This window comes from Cryptotermes secundus, unplaced genomic scaffold (genome assembly GCF_002891405.2).
Source record: "Cryptotermes secundus unplaced genomic scaffold, Csec_1.0 scaffold152, whole genome shotgun sequence".
Lineage (NCBI taxonomy): Eukaryota > Metazoa > Arthropoda > Insecta > Blattodea > Kalotermitidae > Cryptotermes > Cryptotermes secundus.
In genome coordinates, this window is record NW_019720705.1 from 1,336,685 (window position 1) to 1,356,310 (window position 19,626).

Here is a 19,626-nt window from a genome sequence, read left to right on the forward strand (position 1 = left end):
AGTCTCTAACGCCTCTGGTAGATGGGGGAAGCATCTAGATACCGCTGAGCCAGTAGAGGCCGAACTCGCTGGCTGAGACGGGACTGATGGCACGCACCAGTATCGGTAGGGTATAGAGACTGGTAGAATATCACAGGGGGACGTACAATAGACCACTGGTCGCGGTGCATGGGGAAACCCACCCCCTCCAATAATAATAATAATAATAATAATAATAATAATAATGNGAAGGAAGCTACAATAGGTTAATAATATTTGTTATGAAAGATTTCTTTATTATGTTGTAGAAACTGTACCGATTCATCAACTGTGTTGAGCTCGTATCACCACACCATGCAGCACGGGAATTGGTTCACACAATTAGGCAGGGCCAGATAACAAGCCTTTTCCAAAAAAGTGTCAAGAGGGTATGTAAGAGTATTCAGTAATAATTTGTACTCTTGTGAAAACCATCATGTTAATAGATTTATGTCTAATCAGTCGATTTATACTTAGTACACTGAGGAAACTGAATGTAGTCCCATGGATGGTGGGGTTGGACGCACTATAGGTTTCTTCCTATGTTCCTGCTTTTGTATTCCCGCAGTCTCCTTCTGGTGTACGTCAACCAGTCCAGACCACATTTTATTAGTGAAAGCTAGCACTACAAACATTCCTTTTAACCAACTGGCAGGAGAACTGGAGAGGAATGTATGAAACTATGCTGGAGAGAGAAACAAAACAGCTGGAAGGAGCTGCGTAGTGAATAAATCCGTGGAACCTCATTCTGTGGCCTTAGTACAGAGTAAACATTTTGTTGTCAGGTTTGTGATATGATGTCCATTGTTTCAGAAGGAACATGAACAACGTCGCAGAAGAAAAAGCAAAGCTCAGTTCTTTGAAATGATCCAGGAAATTCGCAGGTGTGCCTGAATATTAATTTACTTAGATTTAATTCACAATATATTTAAACCAGAATATATATTGTGTCAGTTATGTAAGATTTATCTATGCAAATTATAATATTTTCTGTGGCTTTCACTAACTCAGAAATAAATGTTGAAAAGTAATTAAAATGGAACTTCAGTGCGAAAAAAAAAAAAAAGTTAAAAGTGTGTGGAAGAATAAAACAGAATTTTATTTTATAAACACAAAATTTACAATGTGAAGGAACATGTTTGTTTGTTATAAAATATTACATTCCACTTAATTAGAATAGAGGTGTGTCTCCCCTTGATGACAGAATCAGCCCAGTTTTGTGAGCACTTTCTCTTCCAGTAATTATCTTCGTCATCATCATCAGCATCAGCATCATTGTCGTCGTCATCGTCATCGTCATCATCACCATCATCATTATTTATGTTTATTATATATATATAAACACAAATTGCCACATTAATTTAAGATGAATAAGTTTTGACGACAACGATGACGATGATGGTGGTGGTGATGTAAGAGGATAGTCCCTATTATGAAATATGACTGTGTTCCCAGTCATACCTCATTTGTGTATTAGAATATGATTTACTGAGGCTTTATCCTTTTTTTGTAACAGAGTTCAACAAGAGGAACGTGATCAGTCAGTTCTCCAGGAGGAAGTTCCAGAGACAGAAGCAGAGACTCCTAGCAACCTCATCAAAACAGAATACAGGTCCAATAAGAATCCCCAAAGTACTTTGAGTCCCCCATCCAAGTCTTCTCCTAGAAAATTTGGGAAAACAAAGAGTCCTCATGCATTAGAGGCTCGAAAATTCTACAGAGACATATTCAGTCCTGGTGGCAGCAGGAATACCAAGTTCAAAAGCCCAAATGCCCACAGGAGGTTCAGCACAGACATGATCTTTAGTCCATTAAGATCAAGGTTAGAATGTCCTTCTAATGCTGTTGGAAGACGTCTTAGTAAGGATTCTGGTGGGTGCAATAGTCCCCCTGATATAAACTCAAGATTGTGCAGCAATTTGGATGTGAGTGCAAGACAGGATAAGTTAAGCAGTTTAGACGTACGGTTCCAGCAAGGGAGATCACATCTTGATGTAAGGTTGCCAGACACACGTTCAAGTGGTTCAAGTTTAAATATAATTCCAAGATTGGGGAGTTGCAGTAATACAAATGTAAGTTCCTCAAAACATGAGATAGGTGGACGACGACCAGAGGTAAGTTCAGTACAAGAAAGGCTCAATACAATTGGTTCTCGTTTAGGAAGCTTAAGTAGTACTGATGTTAGCTCTAGACCTGAAAAGTTATCAAGATCTCGCTCAAGAAGTCCAATACCATCAATAATGAATAAGAGTTTTCCTAGTTCCTCAAATGGGACTTCTAACATGTCTACAATTCCAAAGTATAGAGACAGAGTGCGTTCTGATACATGTGCTAGAGAAGCAATGCAGAGTAGGCCTAGGTTAAGAACTCCTAGCCCAACTGAAATTCAAGTTGATGTTATTCAGCATAGGGATCTCAATTCTACTTCTGGACGAAGCCACAGCCTGGACAATAACAGAGGCCTCTCACAAGAAGATGAAATTAAACCTGCACCTGAACCTGATGGAACTATTGTGCATCACCAGAAATTAAAAAGATCAGACTTTACATTGCCGTATGAATCAATAATTGAAGTTAATGTTACATGCTGTGATTCCACACCTGAGAAGACAAACGATTACTCTGAAACATATAACACACCATCAAGAATCCATGATTCAGCTTCACAAGAGCACATAAATGTTGTAGGATCTTCCCCCAGTCCCTACAGTTCATTAAAGAGACAACAATTCAGGCGACGACAGAGTCATCAACCACGTCTGGAAACTGCCTACAATTCTCAGCACCAAGTGTTATCACCATCATCCTCTTCTCAGTCTTCAACCAAAGAATTTCTTGTGCCAGTTCAAAGACATGAGAACTCTTCATCATCATCATCTTCTAGAAGTCCAGCAAGAAGAAGACATCAAAGTCATCCAGTAAGGACAGATTTACCTTCTCAAGATAAATCATCTTTAGCAACTTCATCTTCAATTCCAGATGTATCTTCAGCAGTTAGTCCTAATCGTCAGAAGCACCACCGCCATCATCGTCACCATAGAGAATCATCACATGAATGTGATGAAGTGTTTGATGACATCCCTCCACCACCTCCTCCACCATTCTGTCACCCACGTAGTGGGAGTAATGGTGAGTCTCCTCTAGATCGTTTAAATAAAGAAGAATTAGTAGCTTTATGGCGTAGCTCTGAATCCGAACTAAGAAGTCATTTGTTAAGGGCAATACGTGCAAAAGAAGTTACTGATCCTCCCTGAAATAATGAAATAATTTTTAATGCTAAATTGTCTTGGTTGGTTGAAGGAAACTGAAGGTTGATTTCTCCCTTTACATGCCAGCACTCCTGGTAGGGAAGTGATATTCCCAAACAGGAACTGTGTACAGAAAGTAACCTGTCCATGGATAATTGCGGATGGACAGCAATAAATAGTATACTTCCATGTAGGGAAGCGTTTTGTAAAATGAATCTGTGTTTTGTACCAGAGCCTGTGAAATCATGAGAAGTGAGAGCTCCAGTAAACCTTCTTTTTACTTTTTCTGCTGCATTTGGTGCTATTTCTTTAAAGTAGATTATCAGAATTTAAAGTATTCATATAAATGCAAAAATATACATATAATACAAAAGAATAAAAAGATTTTTCAGATTCCCCTTTTGAATTTCATGCGATAAACTTGGAACATTTAACCCTTCATCTCATGTTTTCATGGGTTCATATCATAGGCATTATAGAGATTAACTAGTAATTTCCAACACACTTCTACAATACTTCAGCATATATCATTTTAATATATTGAACATTTCCTTGTTTGCCAGAAAAGTAGAGTGAGATTAAATTGTAAAAGTTAAAGAATAGGAAATTTATAAAGGTTTTAGTAATCAAATTATCACTTAGCTTAGTGAATTACAAAATATGTACAGAAGTAGAAGAGTTATGGTAAACTGATCCATAACTGGGCAGTTAATTTTAGTGCATGATGTTGAACACAGGATATATACATTGTATATCCATTTGTAACACATATTCAACACCAGTAAAGAAATGGGATGTAAGACTGCCATAATAATTTCTAACAGATGTAATTTCATTTTAGATAAAATATGATATATGTGTATAAATGGTAGTGACTTCTTCAAAAATAATAAAAGAAAAAGGGTATGGTTCTTGGACACCAAAAATGATCTTGGCAATTTACTGGGTCTTCCACTTATGTTGTACTTGCAACAGTTGTGAGTGCTGTAAATATGTTTTATAAAATAGGTGGATATTTTTATCAGTTGTGTGAGATAACGTGACCTTCACATGTGTTTCCTCTCTAGACCAATTACATATACTTGGAAAAATAGAAGATAACCATTATCTACACAATACAATAATTCTTTTTTAAATATTACACAATTAATAACAAAATTATCTAGCAATAATTCCTTCATTTATTCATTCTGTATATGGTAATAACAGATTTCCTAATGTCAGAATTGAGCATTAATTTGGATTTAAATTATTGTGCATAATAATAGGTAATCTTTAAATAAATTACTAAAGGAATATACTTACAGTCTTTCAATAAACTGTCTAGAAGTCAAACTGCAGATTTAAATATTTTGTTTACTGCTTACATTTTCTTATCCATTTATGTTTTCTGCAGCTTTACAGCTATCTTAACATGCTGTAACAGTTGTAATTGTTTTTTAAACTGAAAGTTTTGTTACATAAGGCACACTAACAGTAGCTTCCATCTTTTAAAATGTATATACATTTTTCAGACATATAATGTGCGCAAAATAGTATGAGTAAGGAGAATATACAGAAACCATAAAAGCCAGCAATATTGAAATTATTTGAGTTCTTTATAATGAAGGACATTCTCCCCATTTTCACCATTTTAATAGGTTTTGCGCAAGACACAAATTTTGTTTAAAATTCTTCTCTTGTTTTTTAACTTAACAAATCATAAAACTGGAAGAAGGATTTAGTAAGCTGTCCCTTTATCATTTTGTTAGGTATATCAATTGCTTAACTTGTTAGAAAAGCTTAAATGTTAAATATTCCTGCTACTTACCAATTTGGAAGCATAGAAGGAAGTTAGTCAACATAATTATTCTCATTATACATTCAAAATTGTAACAGAAAATTAAACTTAACCTTCAATTGCTTACACCAACCAGCATCATGTTACCAGTCACGTGTGATTTGTCTGTACTGAAACTCATAAAAGATTAGGCTAAATATATTACATACATTTATTATTAAAAAATAATTATTACTTATATTTTCCAGCTCTTACAACTACTGTTCCATTAACATCTCTTCTTAGGAATTGCAATACACTTTTACAAACTAGAAGGAACTTTTCCATAGTGTTTTTATGTGACAGCAAAATTAAATGTAAGTTCAAAACCAAATTTAATTCAATCTCATATTGATAATAGAAAGAAACATGAAACTAGAGGAATGTACAGTAATCTGACTTTACTTATCACTTTCACAATTTCCTTCAGCATAGTATACCATTAGAAAAAATTATGCAACTAGGAACACGGGATACAGGTCAGTCCAAATCATTTCACCACTGACAGCAGATATGTTAAAATGTCAACTAAATTCCTCTCTTCCACTGAATTAACTTGAAAATACATGGATATAGAAATGCAGTGTTATCTTTAAACACAAATGTTTCCAAAGGCAACAGGGAATTTGTTGTTTGTACCTCATATGTCCAGTTAAGTGTCAAGGAAATTTATTCTGGAATAATAGGGCAGCCTATATGACATTAATCCCATCCAGTAATTGATCATGTAAGGAATATATTTTTGAAAAAGTATGTGCTTTGGGACACTTTACTTCAGCTCTGTTAGTTCTGTGCAAGAATTATAGGATAGCTTTTTATCCTTATATCCAATATTCAGCATTTAAGATTGGATTCTTTATATGCTTTATTTATGATTATTTTGGTTACTGTCTTTCACATTTTCTCCTTTGTTATTGCTTTTGATTTCGGTCTTCATTAGTGTCTTTGGGGGTACCATTTGAATCAAAATATGAGTAATGTCAGGAGACTTGCTTATATGTAGATTTCAAACATACCAGTTAATTAAAACATATTAAAACTTGCATGAAATTTAATGTTATAGGGATATCAAATCCTGAATAAACTTTTAAATTGGCAACAAAGTTCAAACACTGTTTTCACACATACACAGATATTTGTGGATATGAAGTAGAGTCTCGTTTTACAACAAAAATATTTGCAAATCATATTTGAAAATTGAGAGATTTTTCGTTTTATTCTTGCATCTTATTCATCTTACAACTATTATTAGGAGCTGGAGCAACTACTCATAAAAATTATATTCACTTCAGCACTCTATGTATCTAGCTTAGTAGGTACACAAATTTCTGATCTATTTGTAAAATCTTCTGAGTTTATGTATTTATCTATTCTTTCTCTAAACTTTATAGTCCCAAAATTTAATAAAAAAAATTAATCAGTTGGATTATAGAGCATAATCATATGGAAAATTAACTAAAATATTAGTTCCCTCTAATTCCACGCTACTTTGTTCAAGAACTTTCAAGTTATTATGTATATTAATGGATAAATTCAATGCCATTCTTGCAGAAGTAAAGCAGATCTTCAGCCTTTAATATATACATGTACATTACTTACTCTTTCACATTATGGTTCATTTTTATATGTTGAAAGGAGAAATGTCTGCTCCATATTAAGCTCAAATAAATGGCTCTCTGGTGTTCCATCTCCAGTATTTTAAGCTGATGCTTATGCTAAAAATCATTTTTGGATATAATATAATATTTGGCGCTACAATTATACATTAAATAAAAGAGACCTCAAACTGTTGGCATCCTTTATATATGTAATGGGAAAGGTCATAGAAAGGAATCATAAGATATTTAAATCCCTCATGTGATGCATAAGTCTTGTGTCATTTGTGCATGGTTCATGATTTTACTGGTCCCACCTAATTATGAAGTTGTTAAAACTATATGCCACAGTGCCATAAATAACTGTGATTGTTGATCTATAGGTGTATGAAAACATCATAAAATTCATACTACATTTCATACAAATTCTCAATGAATTACCATTTTCCAGAATTTTGAACCTTGTCTTGTACTTCCTGAAATAATTCTTCATACTATCTGCTTACATATTATCCACATTGCATTTATATAATTATGTATGAATAATTTAGTGTGAAGGCTTACATTTTCTGTGTTAAACACTTAAGTAATGACAACACAGTCTTAGTTTCTAACCTTTCAGTGAATTCTTAAATTGTTATGAGTCATGAGATTTAAAAATGAAAAGCTCCAGCTTTTATTACCAGAGTTTAAATTCAAATAGAGGTGCCAAGACTTTCTTCTTTGTCACCACTACTCTTTCTTTCTCTTCTTGAATCTGCAGGAACTTATGGTTAAATAACCCAAGCCGTCATTTCTAGTTCCATCTTCCAGATTTTTATTTTATGTTAATCCTTTCCATATTTAATAACAATACAGTGCTGAAATGCTGCCAACCTTAATCATAATGAACTAGGATTACAGATGCCAACCTATGGTTAAGATGTCACAAGCATGTCCAGAGTATTGCAGTTTTGTGGCCCTCTCATTTTCTTATCCCTTCAGTATCAGGGGAACTTTTTGCTGTGAGCAAAATAACCACAGCATCAAATTGACTGACCACTTATCTCCACCTATCAGTGTACAAGAAAGAGGGCTGCAAGTTCTGTCTGTCAGTGATATGAGTACTGCTAGCTTCAGTGATCTTGTTAAATGGGACAACTGGAAAAGTGATCCAGATTGTGAAAGGATGGTAATAATTGAAGTTCATATGGAGGAAAAGAGTATAAATAAAGTTATAGGAGGTAGGTGATTCCTGTAGGGTAAGGGACTCTCCTGCATGTGTCTGGAAGACAAACTGTAAAACCTCTATTTAGGTTAACTGAAAATGAAGTACTGTAGCACAATATAAGGCACTGGTATTTTTGGGATTACAATTAACTTACAGATTTCATAACGCAGGTTTTCTCTTGACATGTTTATAGTTACTCAAGTGCTCATGAAATTCCTGAGAACTCAATATTGTAAATATATTTTAATATAGCCCTCTCATCTATGAACAAGTCTTCACAAGGTCTAACCACTTGAGTTTTCCAAGCCAACATTTTTTAAGCATTCATAATTTTGCCATCTGTGCTGCCTGACCCAGCCTCTAAAATGTATTCAGCCAAAGAATATTAGGTTAAGAGCCAGATTATGAATCCCTTCATAAAATAATTTTCACCCACCATCATAGTGGAGTGGTTACCACCCCTGCTTCAAGTTCAAGAGGTCCTGGTTTCAAATCTCAGACTGGAAAGTAGTTATCATAACTGAGGTTTTTCAATTTTTCCTGTCACTCCAGGTAATTCTTAAGATAGTAACTCAAGTTCAGCCATGACCACTTCTTCTTTCCACATATATCCCTTTCATTATTCACTAATTATCCTCTCATTTGACACTGTATAGTCTGAACTACTGACAGTGTCCTTAAATAATCAGTAACTACGTGGTAGCGTAGTTGGTTGAGGGGCTATGCTACAAGCCGGAAGGCCACGGGTTCAAGTCCCGATGAGGTAATTGGATTGTTTTCAGTTGACCTAATCCTTCCAGCTGCACTATGGCCCTGGGGTTCACTCAGCCTCTAACAGACATGAGTACCAGGAATTAATTAAATAATTTTCCTGGGGAGTAAAGTGCAGCTGGTGCGTAAGGCTGACATCTTTGAGCCGATTGTCTAGGTAATGTGAGACCCTCAACGTCTCACAACCCTATGGGCCTTCACAGCCTGGTACAGGGATAGCGTTACTTTTTTATTTTTTAACTAAATATATAAATACATTCTTCTTCATCCTTTTTGGGTTTTGGTTTTTAATGTGTAACACTGCTGGTTGTGGATTGAACACTTATATTTCAAAACGAACAAAATTAGCAGAGACATGCTTTCCAAGGAACTTTTTTATTAAGTATATTTGTAATGTCCTATAACATTTGAATAATAAAGATATTTTGCTTTAAAAATTATACTTAATTTCTTTGATTTGTTAATTAAGGTTATATCCAGACCACCTCTGTGGTCTAGTGGTCAGAGTTCCTGGCTACAGATCCAGAGATCCCGGGTTCGATTCCTGGCACTACCAGATTTTATGAGAAGTAGTGGGTCTGAAACAGGGTCCACTCGACCTTACAAGGATAATTGAGGAGCTATTTCAAGGAAATAGAGGCTCCAGTCTAGAAAACTGAGCTTAACAGTCATAGGGAACCATTACACTGACCACGTGACATCCTCTATCTGCAAAAGTTGGTACTAAATTCACTGACAAGCAGTGGTTGCTCGGTTTTCCTTGTGGACTACAGGACAAGGAGTTTGTTTTGTTTTAAGTCTATATCCCACCTGAAAATAATATCAGCATTCAAGTGACATGATTTATGTGGAAGAATAAAGAGACTGAAATTATGTTGTCTTACACAATCTGGGGTGTTATAGGTTACAATACTTGTATAAGTATTTTAGAGTTAATATTGTTTAAAGTAAAAGACTATTGATACAAGTAGTCAAACATATTATAATGTCTAGTTTTAGTACATGATAAAACTTCATTTTTTAACACACTTCAGCTATTAGCATCTGTTAAATATATTCCATATTGTCAAATAGTCGTTATGTAGAAAATTTTATTAACTGTACTATATAAAGATATTAACAGAGAGAAATTTGTAAATTATTCAGATATGCTGCACTGTAACTATGAAAAAATTGCACATTCATTACAGTCATGTAAATGTTTTATGTTGGAGCAGAAGTAATTAACAAATGAAGCTTCAATGTTGATTTTCTTCTGAGTGATGTTCTTTCATATGCTGTGAGCTGGTAAAGAAAACCGTTGTCTCTCTCTGTCTCTCCCCATCACATGCTTTCCTGCTTAATTCTGGTTATTTGTCATAGTAGGAATTTTAAAATATAAAACAATCTGTTGTATGAAATAAGATTATTAATGGAATGTTAGTGCTAGGTCTTTGAGAACCTAAAATATCACTACAATCTTAAAACTGCAATTGTACGCAGAAAAGAATATAGGTGGAGGAGGCACTAATGATACTGGTTGGATAACTCCTTCCCAGAATTAAGTAATGAATTTTCAGTGACAAATTAAACTAAGGAATTCTATTTCTTCCATTGTTATTCTGTATATAGTTTGAAAATTTAAGAAATATAAAATGCAATAGAAGGATTCCTGGCTGTTATGTATTCACCGTCTTCAAAACATACATTGAATTCTATGGATCTGAAATTAATCAAAAATCCCATAGGATGTGGAGTAGGTCCTAAAAACAAAACATATGTACAGCACAACTTAAGCTTTCACATAATAAAAGAAGAATGAATCTAAAATACACAGAGGTTTCATATGAGGCATATATCAATACATTCAACTCACTACTTATACAGACCTTTGAGTAGAATATGATCCAGTTTTAGATAACAAGACTTAATCAACAGAGTAGAATGAGTATGTATATAAGTACCTATTTAGTGCTAATTTAAATTGTTATCTTTTCATTCATAAGATTTTTGAGACTAAATGGCAGATTGCTGAAAATTTTAATACAGCACGGAATGCACTTTTCTGAAAACATGAAAAGTTGACAGTTGATGTATGAAAACAGGGCTACTTCCTTGTGATAATACTACATACATACATGTAAATTAATGTGAAAATATTCTTGGTTATCTAGAGGTAAGATTTATAATCTCTTAACTAGACCTCTTCATGAATTTCTACCTTTGGCACCTGCCATGATTCTAACATTTTTCTTGTGTAATATAAATACAATTTTGTTTCTACATGAATTACTTCAAAAAAGTATTACTCTGCAGTATATTTAGTGACTTAACAACTTGATAGTCTGTGATATATTGAAGAGAAGCAGCTCGTTTTTATTGTCTGTATCACGTTCTAACCAAGTCACTTTTGAAAGTAAAAGTGTGAAAATATTTACCACGATTTTCTTATGTCTTAATATTCTGTAAACACTGGACATTTATAGCACATGGAAGTAATGATACCACAGCAGAGATGGTATAATCTTCCACTGAGATGTACTGCAGACACAGTATAATAGGGAACACTGTACGTTATTTTTACACAAAATTGATACAAATCTGAATCCAGCCCAATGAAAGAATTGAGGACTTGTAAAATTAAATATAGAACATGATATCATGAGTATATACAGATATTATCTTCACCAGGTAACAAAATGGGGCAAAGGGACATAATTTAATTATGCAATATTTCTTACTGCATACATTCTCGGAATATGGTTTTGAGTAATTGGAAAACATTTTGAGCATGACCGTGCCTAATGGATGTTTTAATTATACACATTTTAGTATTTTGAGTTTAGTTGTGTATATTTTGCATAATTACAGATGATACATTAAAATAGTTTAAACAGGAAGAGAATCTGTGAGATTTTCAGATGAAATATGAAGATACTTTTGAGTGGTGAGTTAGTAGGAATGTAGAAGGAACAAGTATTTCCTCTTTCAAAGTTCTAGTCTGACATTTGCGAGGAGAGATTAATTAAACTACAAAAAGTTTCAGTCAAATCATACAGGCCTGAACTGAGATTAGGATAAAAAAATACCTAAAACCATTCACCTCATGTAACATATTAAAATATAACATGCATGATATGCTACCAGAAATCAGATTAAAATTTTGAAGTAATATGTAGTATCTAAGAATTTCCAGCACCTTGTCATAGTGTTCTTGTTCTATGAGGAACTTACTTGAATGTGTTAGCAAAACTGTGCCTCTTTGGAAGCCAGTAACATTGTTATATAACAGCACCCATGGAAACACTGCCACGTTGTTGTCTTGCAATTGGCTTGCTAGTTTCAAGATGATAGTATCCAAAATATAGTATATGAATCAACAAATGTAGCATATTGAGACTGTTTTAGAATAAATTGTTAACAGACAGAAATAGTACAGTGTATTATTTAACTATAATTGCCGCATTTACACAAATATATATATATGTTTAATAAGATACAGTTTATGATTTATTTTGTATGTGTATGTGTTATTCAGTAATATGGGTCACTGATAGACTTAATAACAGGACCAGAAGATGACTGCAATGAATGGTAGTTATGGACATCTAAGTCATTATTACATATTCAGCCAAAAATATTACTACACTGTATACATATTTTGCTGAAGCCATAATTTCAATTAATCCCTCAAGGTCTAAAATTTATAGGTATGGATCAATGAAAAGAAATTTGTGAGAACTGCAGCTAGAGATGGGAATGGCCAAATTCTCCCTTTCAGTTTTCAAGATATTATTAGTAGTACATGAATAGCCCAAAGTTATGACAAGGCTTATTATGTTGGGCAGTTCAAACAATCATAATTAAAATTCCTTTCCTGTATATATATATAGTTAAGTATATCTACTGTTGTGGCCTTCTGACCCAAGCTTTGCGCTCCATCAAAAAAATTTTGATCTGAGTGCATTGTTTCTTATTAGATTGTGGATTATATAACATAAATATCTCTTGCCCTGTCTCATATTAGCTTCATGTGGTCATATGGAATCATGAGTGACATAACATCTTAAGAATGGGAGTAGTATGATGAAATTACAACTTCATAATGGATATTGTATTATAGACAGTAGCAAAGAAGTACCCATGAATATGGTGATGGAAGAACAACAGACATTTCCTCCCTACTAAGAAAATATCAGTCCAGTTTCTCATTTCACAGAGCAATATTTGATTTCAGGTTATTTAACCTGAATAACCATTCAGTTTATATGTCCAGCATTTCAATTCCTTTGCATTTCTGAGGCAATATCTCTGGTGAAGAAAGCAGTCTTCTGGGCTTTGGCGCCGTGTATATGTGGTGTTAACCGACGTTTCGGAGGAACGTATCGCCCCCATCTTCAGGGTTGAAGAAAAAGTATAGGTAAATCTGCAAGCGACAACACCGTGAGACACGGTAACGCAGACTGTCTCACGGTGTTGTCGCTTGCAGATTTACCTATACTTTTTCTTCAACCCTGAAGATGGGGGCGATACGTTCCTCCGAAACGTCGGTTAACACCACATATACACGGCGCCAAAGCCCAGAAGACTGCTTTCTTCATAGTCACCGCCGTGAAAGCCTCAAATCTTACATAATATCTCTGGTGTTCTTTTTTTCATTATTGTACCTGTGGATTATTGCTTTCCAGTGGTTCTCTACTTCTACACAAGTTCATAGATTATTTAACTATATTTGTCCGAAGAATGCATTTAATTTTTACAAATATTTTAGTTGAAATCTGCAAAAAACAGTGATATGTGTGATGTACTTGTTTTATACGAGTAAGCTGTAATTTTAAGATGCATGTTTCAAATGTATATATGAAGTATACAGATACATCTGCTTTCCTTCATTTTAGAAAATTTCTGAAATTGTCTAAAATCAACTGCCTAAAGATGGGCCAGATTAGGTATATGCCTCAAAGAAGAAACAGAACTCATTACAAAAAAAAAAATATATAAAGGTAATTGTATAATTATATATGAAACTTATGCTATGAATTTTAAAAATGGTACTTCCTAGCGTAGTGAGGAAAGCAACACATTTCTGAGAGTCTTCTTTATCTGAGGTAGAAGTGAGTTATGTACAACAGGAAATCAGGCTCATAACATCTGCAACATTTCATCATGCAAGACTAGCAGAATCTATGGCATTGGCCTATGAGTTTACTAAAGGGAAAAGATGAAGGAAATATTTGTGATAAGTCTTTTTTCTTTTTAACAACACGTTTTCAACCACATTTAGTATATGATGAGTGATATGTGAGTGATGAATGGGAACAAAATATGGAACGAGGTGGCAGTGGCTTTTCTGTTGTCTAATCCAGCTTTAACCTGGAGGGAGTGAGAAAAATAACATAAGATCCATTCAGGTATCTGACTTCCAGAGCAAGAATTGAGTCAAGGACTTCACAGATAAGAAGCAGAATTGTCAACTATTGAGCCATAATGTTTGGTGTGGTAAAGCTTGGGAATCATGGTTATTACTAATCTCTTCTCTCCATATCAGACAAGAAATATGCTATAAACACATAAGTAAAATTATTGAGACACATTTATAAGTGCAATGCTCACACCTATTTATGAGATGCAGTATAAGAATTAGTAATTTAGAAGTCCTCAAATGTTTGAAGTAGAGTACATTGTCTTTCAATATTGGGTAAAAACTCTTCAGTGAAACGTTAATGAAATGATGAGAAACCTAGAGAAGGCGATCAGGAAATTATATTACATGTGAAACTATTCCATGGTTTAGTATTATTTTTGAATGAGTGAAAAACGTTATGTAAGGAGATTTGCTAAAGCATAGTTTCTCACAATCTATTTGAGTGTTCAGAGTGAACATATTTTATAAATCTGTATTTATAACTTCAAAATGAGGATGTAGATTTTGGGGCTGTTTCTTCCTCCTCCTCCAAAATCCTTGAGTGTTTTTTTTAAGATGGCGTTTTTCTTTAAGTCTTTGTGTATGGCTGCTTGGTTGAAAGGCTATGTTTTACCTATATTTATTCTGTAATACTCAATACATGATCTGTCATTAAAATTTTTGGCTTATTGATTTGCATTATAATCATTCAGTACTAGATAACCATTACTGTGTAAAATTGCATATGTTGTTATGTTGTTGCAGTTTTAAGTGTTTTTTCTCTCAGTTAGTCAGAATTCATTACTTGGAATTATAGTAATAACACATCTGTAATATGTCCATGGTTTATGCTAACCATCTTACAGCGTATACACTTTTTCACCTTATTCTTCACTTCCACACTACATGTTTCAGCACTAATGTGCCATCCTCAGGTATCTTTATGCACGTTAAACTATTGTACTGCATACCATGATGTCTTCATTCTAAAATGACTAAAATCTGTATTCGTCATATATGTCGATGAACTCTAAATAATAAAACTTTTCAGGATTTGACGAATACAGATTTTAGTCATTTTAGAATGAAGACATCATGGCATGCAGTACAATAGTTTAACGTGCATAAAGACACCTGAGGATGGCACATTAGTGCTGAAACATGTAGTGTGGAAGTGAAGAATAAGGTGGAAAATTGTATACACTGTAAGACGGTTAGCATAAACCATGGACATGAATCAGTGTAACAGGACGCTAAAATATAACATCTGTAATACACTCAAATTATAAACAAACACATGAAGTAATAATTAAGTTAGGTTATAGTTCATTCACACCAGATGGGAGGTTATATTATAATGACTTGGCTGCACTAGCACAATGGCTTCTCCTCTGGACTACATGTGATGGTTATAACAATGGTCACCTAAGGAACAAAACAACCAAGTTTATTGATTAGTTTACTAGCTTAAGTGAAGCTAAAGTTCAGTGATAACTGCTAAACCATAACTTAAAATTAAATATATGGAACAGAATTCTTGAGAACCTGACAGTTGCACAGTTGGGCAAGATAATTAGAACCTTTTATAGAACCCAAAGGTTCATTCATGAGATATCACAAATCTATGATTTTGTGTAACGTTATGTAATACTAGAGACTTTCAGCTGTATAACATAAGATTTTATGAGTGAGATTTTTCCATACAAAATGTATAGATATACCACCACAACTTAGTTATCAGAGCATGTTTTATAGTAACATACACGTACATACATACTAAACATCGTCAAGAGACTAAAGAGATAGAGATTAATATTTGAGAGAACATAAATTTGTCTAAGAGTCTAATTTTCTGCTTTCTGTTGATTTCAAATTTAATGGTATTTAAATGTGAAGGACAGAACTAATCTGAGTCTATAAAAGTACACAACTACAAAAGCCTCAATTTGATGTCACACCATAATCCATGATAGAGACAGAATCCCTTTGTTTTGCACGAAGAAGTCTTGGTGAAGAACGTGCCCATGTAGTTAATACTTGTAGGGGTTTAACTCTTGTTACACAAATATCACTACTGACCTAATTTTGAGTGAGTTAAATCCAGTTAATGTTATGAAGAAAAATGTTTTCCTTCAGGTCTATTTTTATTCTGTCATATAATATTTCTGTTACTTGGTATGTTTGGATATTTTCCAATTCATGAATATTTAAAATATAGCTATGTTACATTTTTTTTCTTGTTTTGAGGACTTTTTTTTTAATTATGGTGATGCACAAGGAGTATTGAATTTTTTACATAGGAATCATCTCACTAAAAGTATGAACATATATAAAAGCTTTTGCAATATTCACTTGACTTTTCTCTTTGTTGGGTGAATATTTGACTCCTATAGATGCAATTTTTTTTATAAGTAATATATACAAATTCACTTTATACCTCTCTGCTACAAAAATAAACTGGTTAATGCCATTGGGAAAGAAATTTTTGTTTATTCTGCAAATCATACAAAATACATAAATACACGCTGTAGACAGAATGCAGGGTTGCAGTACATTAAAGCAGGTGATTCATGTAGAACCACTGGGCTTTACAAAGTTAAAGTGTACTATTCTTCTTCCGTTACAATATTTACATCTTCATGTAAAATGACAACTTTGATAAGTGTTAGTGGTCCAAAACATTAATCTTAGACTCTCAGTATAAAATATCATATTAGTCTTTTCAGTTAAAGTTTTGCTGATTATAAATGAGCTTGCAAGTACCTTATGTCAAATTCATAGCTAATTTGTCTGTCAGGTGTTACACACTATATTTAACATATTTTGTTAAAAGATCTGCCAGTACCAGCTGCACAGATACATAGCAGTACTAGATTTAAAACTTAAAATTATATACTGATATATTGGATTTTTGGACTTTATCCATCGTCCTGGTTTTTAAGATAACAAATAAAAACACGACGTTTCGGAAACTGGATCTGTTTCCATCCTCAGGTGAAGGAAAACACCTATTCAGTTGGGTCCGTTAGAAAGAGCTAGCCTCAATCACTGGTCCAGTGATTGAGGCTAGCTAGGTGTTTTCCTTCACCTGAGGACGGAAACAGATCCAGTTTCCAAAACGTCGTGTTTTTATTTATCATAAAAACCAGGACGATGGATAAAGTCCAAAAATCCAATATATCAGTGTGTTATACACGATCGTCAGAATCCTATAGTAACTACTTAAAATTATATCATGCGAAATAAAATGATCATTCTATATACTCTTTGTCTACTATAGACATCAGTTAAATGAAATGAATAAATGTCCATGGCGTTGCCTCAGATCATATTTCTTGTCCAAGAACCAAAAGAGTGCGATATCTATCTTCCTCAGCAATATTGGAATGAAACTAGAATTCTTTTTTCAAGATATAACTTTTAAAACCTATCAGCATTCTTTTTAGTATAAGAGAGAAAAGTGCATCTGAGAAAACGCCTATTTAATTTTTTTTAACAGAAGTTATTTTTCAGAATTTATTTTAAAAGCACAGCAGCACATTGTACTTTTTTGCTTTGATTGTGTGACCTGTGCAACATCCTCAGGACTCATAGGTTGAAGACAACTCAATTAGGATATCAGTCATTTGACATGCTTGAGACTGGTTGTATGACGTTTTCAGATCCCATATTAGTTTCCACATCCATCCAAATAGGATCAAACAGTGATGACAAAGTTTTAAATAAAATTGACTCTCATATGAAAGATTCACTGCAGAATGTTAACAGTGGATAAAAACAAATAATCAAGGCCAGAGCATGTTTTGGGTTGTCTGTTGATGTTTACAGTTTGTTAACATCAGTCCCTTACATTTGTATTGGAAACATGAATGATGGCATCCTGTGATTTTGTGCAGGTTTACAGACTGGAATTTCATGCACAATATGGAGAGTTGAGATTCTAACAGTAGTGAATATTAAGACTGTGGTTTTCTAAGATGTGGAACCATGCAGTCTCTTATATAATCACCGATGTTTCAGAGGAACCTGAAGTAATTATTGGAACAACAGGCTATTCAGTATAACCAATTTAATAAAATAGAATAGTAGACGTATGGCCTTACATATTTCGGCCTCCTGGGGCAATCCCTCTCCACAAAATGTTAGGCTCTTTGTATTGTTGTTTATTCAAAAGTCTGCAAGTATAATATGTGAGAGGTGTTTCAATATGTGGATGTTATATTTTTCATTTTTATTTGTTCATAAATGTAATAAATGCATACACATTCAAAAACAGAAGTGTATTACATTCACATACACAGGAAATTATATACATCAAGTCACAAAACTATTTAAACACATCACAGTTAAACACAGGTATATAGTCAAGTATAGTCACTACAATGCCAAAAACAAATATGAAAATGCAGGTATATACAAACCCACATGTATGGATTTTCAAGATTACATGTAGGACGAATAGGAGGATCATTAAATGCCAGACATGAAAATCATATAAGAAGTATCACAAACAAAGAAGATTCAGCCTTTGCAAGTCATATCCTAAAATATAGGTACCAATGTGGAAAACTGGAATACATTTTGGACTTAATAGATAAATTAAAAAAAATTGAAAAGTTATTAACATTAAAGAAGCATCAGTATATATTTGTATAAAAGAAACTAAATTTGCTGACCTCTTTGATGTAACTATAGCTAAAATGTGTAACAGTGAAGATGTCACATATTAAAGGAGCTTGAAATTAACTGCTACCTTGAAAATTGAACCAAGAGGCTCCTCCTGTATGTTGGTAACCATCTGCTAGACTATATGGCCTCACATCCCAAAAGAAACAGTCTCAAACACTTTGATCTCTGACTTCTTAGCTGTTATTGAAAGCCTTGCACCTCAGTCATCCCTGCAGGTCATGCAGGTTAGTAAGAATCATGAGATAATGTGGAACCGTTGAATGCAATGTCCTAAATAGGAGCATATTGAACTGATCGTGTATTCTAATCTTGTGTAAAATATACTTCTATGCCATAGATGGTAAACAAGATGTTTACTCTAGTGATTATTATTATTTAGCATTCCATGTTTACTAACTTGTTTTCATCATTCAGAAATATTACAGAAACTTCACTATGAAAAGAAGAATAACTGAAGAACAGAAGGAAGTCTCCTGCTGTATATAATAACCGTTTTCAATTCCTAAATGGGCTATCCTAAGAATTTTTGCTCATTCATGGATGCACAAATTATTACTGCCAGTTATTTCAGTTACAAAGAAATGCCCCATATTCTGGAGGAATTCAGAGTGTAAGAATTGCTGATAAGCAATTAAATGCTCTATTTCAATAATGTTAAGGTTATTTTGTATGAAGATCTACTCCATGTATTTGTTAGAGATTGTGGTAATAAAATGACTTACTTCTGATTTTCAGTTATTTCTAAATGATACGCTTTTTGTTAGGAAATTTTTCCTTATTAAGAGATATCCTTTGTAAGAAAAACCAATTTTAAAATATTATTATTATATCTATTTTTATCTGCTGGATAATTCTTCACATGGAATGTGACATGAAATAAAATATAGTGTCTT

At 33.6% G+C, this 19,626-nt stretch overlaps 1 protein-coding gene across 1 annotated transcript in view; it reads left to right on the forward strand.

Annotated features, from left to right (window-relative positions):
* The window catches only part of LOC111871114, a 538,192-nt gene extending 529,565 nt beyond the window's left edge, over nucleotides 1–8,627 (forward strand). Inside the window, exons 14-16 of the mRNA XM_023863948.2 lie at nucleotides 288–407; nucleotides 832–902; nucleotides 1,535–8,627. Of these exons, the coding sequence (XP_023719716.2) occupies nucleotides 288–407; nucleotides 832–902; nucleotides 1,535–3,272 (1,929 nt within the window). The 3' untranslated portion in view covers nucleotides 3,273–8,627. The remainder of the gene's footprint in view (nucleotides 1–287; nucleotides 408–831; nucleotides 903–1,534) is intronic.
* The last annotated feature ends 10,999 nt before the right edge of the window (nucleotides 8,628–19,626 follow it).